Raw genomic sequence first — 9,590 nt, 5'->3', positions numbered from 1 at the left:
ATTAACAAACAATTAATAATTAAATAGGCCATTTCAATTTCAAATTATAGTTATTTAGTAAATTATATTAAATCATTATTTTTTAGAAAAGTAAATCATTTTATTAAAACTACATAATGGCCTTTACATTGATTTTATACTTCTTTATTTGTTCATGTTTTAAAGGACAATACATCTTAGTATGAATTCATATAACTTAAACTACTACACTAATATTCCGTGACTCAATTCAAGATCCATGGGACACAACCCTAATTGCAGACCACCAATGGTGATGGCAATGTACTCATGATCACATCCGGTTACCGGTGTACACAGTTTGACTTACTTACTAACGTATGTTCATTAAAATAATTCTTTTGTACAATATGATTTAAATAATATTTAATATGCTCTAAATTGATTGAAACATTTTGAATCCTCCTACTACTAGATCCTAAGAGTTGGCAAGCACTTTCTGTATCTGGAATTATCATCCTTTTTGATAATTCGTTTCCTTTTATGTCAGTTCTCACAGCATTAAGATGGGTTTCCACTAGGACGCAACACAATGATGTAAGCGCAACGTAAGTGATTTGACCAATCACAAGCGATGGATTAAAACTGTTGATTGTCATTGGTCAATTACCTCCATGCCCTTGTGTTGTATCTCTAGTGGGAACCAAGCTTAACGAAGTAGGCGCAACAACCAATCAGAAGTGACCGTTTGGGTGATCTGTGATTAGTCCAAATGATTTGTGTTGCATCTTTAGTTGGAGTAAAGGGAGATTTAGCAATACAAATAAAATAGATGAAAAGAATTTACATTATATAATTATATACATGAAATCTGATTTTTAAAAAAAACAAACAAATTTGATTCAAATTATAAAACACAAAGTACAGATGGAGGTAGGAGAAAAATACCTGAAGAATAAAACACTCTGTTATTGTATTGGTATAAATACATAATTTACACTTTTATATTTAATATTCGAAAAATCCAGTATATAGTGTAGCACACAGTGTCTGTCAGTCCATCTGTTTTACCAGATTTCTTTTTCCGTCAATTTTTCCTGCTCAACACAGCTTTTCTAATTGATTTCTTCTTATTATGGCTGAGTTATTGTTTGTTTGTAATACACAATAAAATATACAATTTATAAAGTTTGTTGAAATAGTGTTCTATTATACAGGGAATCAATTCATACAAATGAATGTTTTGTAGTGTTCAAATCAGTATAATGGTCATCAGTCCCAACTCCCGAGTCTGTACTATAATTTTTGGAAACATTTGAATGTGGATCCAGCCGTTGATGACTCAAACATTCTAACTTTTTTTCCAGGAGTTCTTCTTCAGTTGGAACTTTCAATATCAATGAGCTTTCTGTTGAGATCTTCACTGTCTGCTCTGCTGTCGGTACTTTCAGAATTAATGATCCGGTTTCAGAGTCCTGAAGAGGATCTTCGATACTGGTACTTGATGAGGATGATGAACTGGATGCATGGTAGAAGCACTCACGATATGGGTCGATACTGACATCAACATATGGTGTATCTTGTTCTAACATATCTTCTAAATGATATCTAATTTCAGTGAATGTTGGTCGGTCATCTGGTCTGTCATGCCAACAAGACAACATAATACTGTATCTAAAAAAGAACATAATGAATTATCACAATGGTTGTTTTTTTTATAATGACAAATGTGACAATATTGATGATGATATAAGGAAGACACACTTACAGCTCATGTGAGCAGTTTTCAGGTCTGTCCATCCGATAACCCTGCTGTAGTAGCTTCAGTAACTCCCTATTGTGTATAGCGGGGTAAGGTGTACATCCCATAGTAACAATCTCTGATAACAAAACGCCATAAGACCAGCTGAAATAAAAATTGTTAATTTAATTAAAATATTTATATATTGTGTAAAGCTTTAGGTGGTGGCTTGACTCTTGACACTGAACAGGTAATTTCATGTGTAAATATCTAGTGTACCTTGTTGTTAAAGGGTGGATAGTTTGGAGGTTGGTTGGTTCCTGAAGTACGCTTTTCAAATAGCCGCAGTTCATGTATTTTGTTGGGAAAAAATAACCCACCTGTAGAAATGGCAACTGGCTTGAATGATCCAAGGTGCTGTGATTTATAAATGTTTTTAGTGTTACTTACACATCAGATTTATTTGTGAAAACATGATCAAAGATGGCTTCAATTGACATCCATTTAATTGGTAACTTTCCTCCTCTTCTGTTGAGGTATAGTTTGTCGCTGTAAATGTAGCGAGTTAGACCAAAATCACCAATCTTAGCAATCTTGTTATCTGCTACTAGTATATTCCTCGCAGCCAGATCACGATGAACAAACCCTTTTTGAGATAGATATTCCTAAAATAAAATTAAAGCAACATGATTCAAAAGCATAATATTTACAATTATATAGCAATATCAAGTTGAAGCACTAGTCTTGTTAGACTCCTGAAGTAATGTTGGGCCCGGTGAACCATCTGGGAACATCGGGTACTGATATATGACAAATGGTAAAGAATTGGATGGGCATGTGAGAGACAATACCTGTGAGAGACAAATGTGGCAAATTGCTTGTATTCTTAGGAAAGATTCTTTACTCTTATTGCCTACAGCTTTCGATGGGTGTAAAAGCATACATACAGTGCATGTTAAAAGAATTTTGTAACCTACTAAGGGTAGGTGGTACTGCTGCCTGTCCAGTGCCTAATACAAATTTCTCAGTTCCTCAGTACAAGGACGATTATAATTACAATTGTTCCTGCATTACACCAGAAGTATGTCTGTTTTTTTATGCTACACTGCGGTTACATGAGCTGCACGGCAACGCATTTACAGATTAAAATTTGCAGTATTGCTTGAATGATTACTAGAATGTACTTACCATTCCTAATGCAACTTGTCTTGCAAAAGACAAAAGATCCTTTGGTGTAAGTGAACTCAAGTTACTATTTAAACCATCAATTTGCATCTCCTAAAAGTTTAATAATTAAAATAATTTAAATTTCAATACTTAGTAAGTAATACCTGTATGTATTTTCAGCATCAAGTTTGGAATAGAATATATTAAATGGATAGAGTTCAACAGATTTATGCCTGGATATAACATACATTTCATCTATGTCAGGTGGCATATTCGATTGACAACTTTTTAACATGTTGTTGTATTACTTGTGTTAATAAATTTGTAATATAAAAATCTTAACAGATTTTCAAAATATTTCCCAATTAAATATGGCAAGTGAACCAGGCAACATTTAGACATAAAATTAACACGCTATAACTTACCTTATTTCTGTGATTTCTTAGATAGTTCAACAGATTTCCATGTTCACAATGTTCAACCACGAGGCACATGGGTTCTTCACGAGTGCAGCATGCCAACAGACTTACAACGTTCGGATGATGTCCTAGATCTTTCATAAGTTCAATTTCACGTCGGAAGTTTTGTCTTTCGTCATATTCAGCAAATCCTTGATAAATGTTTTAAAGAAATGTTTAATAAAATGACATGAAATATGCCTGAATGTTGTAATAACATATTACAGTATGTTCTTTTCCAAATGAATGATATTGAATAACCCATTGATTTAAAGGCCAGGTACGGGCAAAACATTTCTATTGATCATACATTCCAATAACTATGGATCTATAGTTTCCCCTATGTTTCATAATTTTTTGGGATTTTATTTGTGTCACACAAGCTAGTTGAAAATAAGCACTTTCTTATCAGTGGGGGGATAGTTCAAATTACACAGTAAAATCTCTATTCTTTTGTACACAAATTTTGTAAATAGAGAGGCAATTTAAAAAGCTATGAAAACTAAACGGTGTGGTAAAAAATGTTATCAGATCACTAAATATAGGAACTTGAATTTTACATTTCTGGTATTTTTATTCAACTTTATATTTTCATTTTCATGCTATAGCAAAAATTATCCACCATATATCCACAATCTTTTTTCACCTTCTAGGGAGTCACCAGACATGTTATTACATTAGGTTAACTACCTAACTACTGAAAAAAGGTCTTGCTGGTTTTTATGGCAGAATATTGCCAAATTTTGTTTCTATCCCAACCCAGCATGTAGTGATCATTCTTTACTGCTTAAGTTTCTATCCCAACCCAGCATGTAGTGATCATTCTTTACTGCTTAAGTTTCTATCCCAACCCAGCATGTAGTGATCATTCTTTACTGCTTAAGTTTCTATCCCAACCCAGCATGTAGTGATCATTCTTTACTGCTTAAGTTTCTATCCCAACCCAGCATGTAGTGATCATTCTTTACTGCTTAAGTTTCTATCCCAACCCAGCATGTAGTGATCATTCTTTACTGCTTAAGTTTCTATCCCAACCCAGCATGTAGTGATCATTCTTTACTGCTTAAGTTTCTATCCCAACCCAGCATGTAGTGATCATTCTTTACTGCTTAAGTTTCTATCCCAACCCAGCATGTAGTGATCATTCTTTACTGCTTGAGTTTCTATCCCAACACAGCATGTATTGATCATTCTTTACTGCTTAAGTTTCTATCCCAACGCAGCATGTAGTGATCATTCTTTACTGCTTAAGTTTCTATCCTAACCCAGCATGTAATGATCATTCTTTATTTAAGTTCCTATCCTAGCATGTAATGATCATTCTTTACTGCTTAAGTTTCTATCCCAACCCAGCATGTAGTGATCATTCTTTACTGCTTAAGTTTCTATCCCAACCCAGCACGTAGTGATCATTCTTTATTTAAGTTCCTATTCCAACCCAGCATGTAGTGATCATTCTTTATTTAAGTTCCTATTCCAACCCAGCATGTAGTGATCATTCTTTATTTAAGTTCCTATTCCAACCCAGCATGTAGTGGTGATCACACTCTCACCAGTTTTATCTTATACCTCCATGATCTTACCATGTAGAGCCTTCACTGCTACAACCAGTGTGTCACTATTGCTGCCCTTAGCCATATGCGAATTCCTTAACCAACACCTTTCAACTATAGCTTTAGTAACTTGTCCAAATGCCCCTTCACCCAGTACCTCCTGAATCTTTAAGCAAGAGCTTGGTAATTCCCATCGATCCGGAGCTAGTGGACTGACAAGAAAATAGAATACATTTATCATTAGATTTATAGAGAACTGATTTTAGGACTAATACTTAAAACCATACTGTATTTTAAAAATTTTTTTTATTGTTCTGATGTGAAGCCAATAATAATAGAAATTTTCCCTTATTCTTATTTCTTATTCTTTTATTATTTTACTAAATATAATAGTTTTACAAAGGCAGTTCAACCCCAAGATGACAGAGAAATAATAGTACAAATAATTGGTTTCCTAGGTTTGAATCTCATCTAAGTCTAAGATTGTTCTCATAATAAAAACAAACCATCTTAAAGACTATGTTCATGTAGAGCATCTTGTGTGCATAATGCTATTCTCCCACACACTCTCAAATTGCTGGTAACATTAACATTTTAAATATAATGCGCATTAATGTTTGTCATGTGAATTTCCTGCCTAATATCAATGAGACACTATGGGCAATGTGGCTAAAAATGATAACATAACAATAAAGAAACCTTTGCTGTTGGAGCGTGCTCTGGGTCTGTGCGTAAGTCTCGTACAGATTCAACACCATTTCCTCACCAGGTAACAGCGATTTGTGATCGGTTCGATATTTTATTATACAACGACAGCATATGGCTGCAGTGACAAGCAACAACACGGCAAGGAAACACAATGGAATGACGAGCTGTAAGGCACTAGATGACGGTGAATCAGTCAATGATAAAGACCTAGAAGACGTTGGCTTATGTTGCTTCAGTGTGACATAAGTTACGACTTCTGGGAAGAGTGTTGTTGGTTCTGGTACAGGAACTGAAACATGAATGAAAAATAAATTTTTGTTTTGTAGAATTGTATTCAAAGATTTAGCTATATTAATGGTAAAACACTTAGTCTACACAAACAAACAATCATAACACATACACAAAGCTGATATAAATATACAAGTCATTATGGTAGAAAATAGGGTAAAGGGGTAGGATTAGGGTGAAAGAGAGGAGTAGAAATGGGAGAAGAAGACGGCTAGAAATCAGGTGAGGGGGGTGGGGGAGAATGGGCTAAAGAGGAGCAGTAAGAAATTAAGAAATTGTTGATTAATAATTATAAAAACTTACTTGTAGTGAATTCTGTTGCATGGAACATGTTATAGTTCAACTGCTCAGTACTCCCTCTCCGTACTATGACCTTTAAAGTAATATTTGATTATCATTAATACATAATAATAATATATACATTTTTCCAGTCAAACATTGATTTAAATATAATGCCTTTTATATTATTATTATAAGTTTTTATAGAATTAAAATAGCAGGTACAAGTCCAACCATCTGTCTAATAACATTCCAAATGTGAATGGTAAAACATAATTAGGGTTGTTAGTCTTGGAAGAAAGGTAAATTTATGGGCAATAATTCCATCTAGTAAGAATGAAAGAAGTAATACCTGTATTCCATAGTCAGTATTTGGTAACAAGCCATGTAAAGTAATGTTGAATTGATCCTGTGGAAAGAATATTGGTATAGCTATATCAACATGTATCATTTTGTAAAGTGTGGGTGTTCATGCAATACAGTCAACACCTGGCCTAATATGTCTGGTATTCTGAATGTGCTTTTAATTGTAAAAAAAAAAAGAATATTTTGAACAAGTATGGATCCATATATGGATACGATGACATCATATCACTACCATATTTGGGCATATCACCAGTACATTTGGGCACACCACACCTTTTTTGTCAAACTAGTTTGATAGTGTAGACAGAACTATATAACCTTTTTTATTTATAGTATATTTAAGAAATTAAATTCTAGAAATTTAACTTACTGGTGGTAATTCAACTTCTCCTTCAGTTTTTATAATTGTTATCATAATTCCTTCATTTGTTGCGTTACCCCAATGTACAATAAATGATGTTATTTTGTCAAGAGCAGTAGCGGGCATTTCTTCTTTCCATTTTGTCCATTCAACGTAAACAGATATAGTTGAGTTTCTGATGTCGGGATACTGTTGGATCTCGAGGTCGTTGGACCGTAGCGATGAATCATGTGCTAAAATGAAAATAAATAAAGTTTTGATATTTTATATATTATTAAAAAACCTTACAAAATTTGAGATAACAATCAAAATAAATAAAAAATTGTTCAATGATATTAAAAACATTACAAAATTTGGTAAACAGATCCGACATCAAAATAATAATGCTTTACACCCAATCCATGGTCAAGACTTAAATTCATTTTGCTCAAACTCATACAACAAAGCAGTCACATAGTAATAAACAGAAGCACTACTATACATACAAATTCAAATATATAAATATGTTGGTAACTACCTATTGACTGTTGAGGTTCTATTAGGCCACGCTCACCATATTCAACTTTCACAACTTCTATTACTGCTTTATGAGATACACAAATACAGACAGGTTCAAACTGAAAGAATGGAAACAAGCAAAAGATGATATAAAAGAGAACTACTTTTTTAGAACCTTTATTTATTTATTATTATTTATTTATACTGGGTGACCTCTTCTAGAGGGCCCAGTTATGATTGGTGACTGTGTGTGTACAACTCATTCTACCACCAGAACCATGGAGTGTATGAGCCTCGCACCCTTATGATGTTATGGCTAGGTAATTACGGTTCCACTGTCTTAACCGCACCTAGCCCAAAAAGCTTAGTAGCTCATTTGTAGAGATGAAAACAAAAAGACTGAATAATGTTTATGCAGCATTTATTTCATTTGGCTGTTAAATAGTAGAAGGGTTTTACTTACACTACCGCACTCTTTTCCAAAACTAACAACTTTGAATTGGCTTAAAATGATTGCTAGACATTTTGGTACTTGGAATGAATTCTACATCATAGGAAAACATTTAGCACTTTTCAGGGAGTCTGGTTTTTAGTAGAAATAATAAAGATTATTTTCAACTCACAGTAAATATAAATGAGTGACCAATGAGATTACTAGTTTCTCCCAGCCAATCAGATTGTGTTTCATTTGTTAGATGTGTAAGACTCTGTAAAAAAATACTTAAATATTAAAATATTTGTGCTACAAGATAAAACAAAATTATACAAATAATAAAGAATTTATTTACCTTAGGAAATTTTGGAGCAAATGGGTTTTCACTTCCAGTTTTATCTATTTTTACATTCCAATAATGTAGTGTATTCTCCCATCCTATGGAAAAAATATGAAAACAACAATGAGGACTCTCTCTCTCTCTCCTCAAACGTTTTCTGTCATTCTGACATTACGCTTATGATTTGCTTGCATGTTATTGTGCTAAAGTCAAATTTTTTTTCTTTAAAATTATTTTTTATACACTTAATATTTGATGTAAAAAGTTGAGGTTAGTGCCAAGTAGCCTTAAATAGGCACGAATTAAATATATTGACTGAGGGGGATTTTATAAGTAGCTCAGGCAGGGAATTAATTTAAAAAAATGAATAATTATATTATAAATGCTAGTAGCAAGGAATATTTCACATTCATATATAGAATTTCAATTAGTTTTTTAACTAAATAATTCGTTTTATGGAAACCAAATATAATAAAATTACATTAAAAAATAAATTTATGTGACATGACTTACCAACATAAGGCTTCAAATCGATCATAGCATATAAATTGTTATTTGAATTTGAAAATATAATAGACGGATTAATAGGCACCGGATAGGCTGGAAAAAGATAATATTATAAGCATGAAGCATAGAGATTGGAAAAAGAATTTAGTAGAAAATGATTAAGGGAGGAATTACAACGATTTTGTGGTGTTAAAAAAACTTTTAATATAATAAATAAAATGGAGATATTACTGTGTACAAATCAGGCTGGCAATATTATGTATTAATATTTCATTCCTTCTACAAACAGTTTCAGTTATTCAGACGATTATGAATAAGTAAAGAATTATTGCGATTTTGTGGTATTTAGATGAGATATGGTACAGATGAGAAATATTATGCATTAATATTTCAATTCAATAAAAAATCGACTATAAACAAAATGTGGCTTGATACTAACAGGAAGGACCATTTTATAAAAGTGGAGATGCTTATTTCACCCTTTAACAGAAAATTTACAGTTTAACATATTTTCACAAAATTAAGACCGTTTCCTCAGGAGCGGATACTTACTAACTGGGGTAGCGCTATGGATTATTATTTAACTACATTTTGAAATTGATTTTAGAAAGACAATAATATTATAGGCTAGTACGCTTCCCTGTTTAAAAAAATCTTGGAACCACCTCTGTTCCCCCTGGTTGTGGTCCAATTAATATGTGTAGAAGAAATCAGTAATTGTTGAACAGACAAATAATTTGTGACTTTGAGACATAACCGTTATTCAATTACAGAAGTTAAGACATCTGCCTTTTTCTTTTTCAAAATAAATGTTTACCTGTGTAGTTGACTACATTACTTATTGCTTGAATTCCTTCATTATTGACAGCTACTACTCGTATTAAGTAAAAACATTCCACTAATTTCCGCAATACATGATGCATGGAATTAATA

The 9,590-nt window shown here is 32.7% G+C and overlaps 1 protein-coding gene and 1 long non-coding RNA gene across 2 annotated transcripts; both read right to left on the bottom strand.

The window, feature by feature from the left end:
* Positions 1-7,657, bottom strand: LOC140060956 (uncharacterized). The gene is made up of 12 exons (XM_072107332.1): positions 7,646-7,657; positions 7,397-7,496; positions 6,889-7,112; positions 6,505-6,561; positions 6,177-6,246; positions 5,577-5,874; positions 4,908-5,089; positions 3,292-3,476; positions 2,888-2,977; positions 2,150-2,364; positions 1,727-1,864; positions 1-1,632 (listed from the first exon to the last, which is right to left on the bottom strand). Exons 1-12 carry the CDS (start codon positions 7,655-7,657, stop codon positions 1,185-1,187), a joined length of 2,019 nt encoding a protein of 672 aa, XP_071963433.1. The 3' UTR covers positions 1-1,184.
* Positions 7,658-8,006: 349 nt separating this feature from the next.
* Positions 8,007-8,844, bottom strand: LOC140059778 (uncharacterized). Its single transcript, XR_011847253.1, has 3 exons — positions 8,664-8,844; positions 8,166-8,248; positions 8,007-8,084 (listed from the first exon to the last, which is right to left on the bottom strand). It is a non-coding gene; the product is annotated as an uncharacterized lncRNA (long non-coding RNA).
* Positions 8,845-9,590: the final 746 nt, after the last annotated feature.

This window comes from Antedon mediterranea, chromosome 10 (assembly GCF_964355755.1).
Source record: "Antedon mediterranea chromosome 10, ecAntMedi1.1, whole genome shotgun sequence".
NCBI lineage: Eukaryota > Metazoa > Echinodermata > Crinoidea > Comatulida > Antedonidae > Antedon > Antedon mediterranea.
The sequence above is the reverse complement of the archived record's forward strand: the minus strand, read 5'-3'. Positions and strand labels throughout refer to the sequence as shown.

Excerpts from the sequence above, each read along its gene's own strand:
- LOC140060956 (XM_072107332.1), bottom strand. Across the intron at positions 5,875-6,176 it reads TGCAACAGAATTCACTACAA|TTCCTGTACCAGAACCAACA; the intron begins GTAAGTTTTTAT and ends TTCATGTTTCAG. Across the intron at positions 1,633-1,726 it reads GAAAACTGCTCACATGAGCT|ATACAGTATTATGTTGTCTT; the intron begins GTAAGTGTGTCT and ends GTTCTTTTTTAG.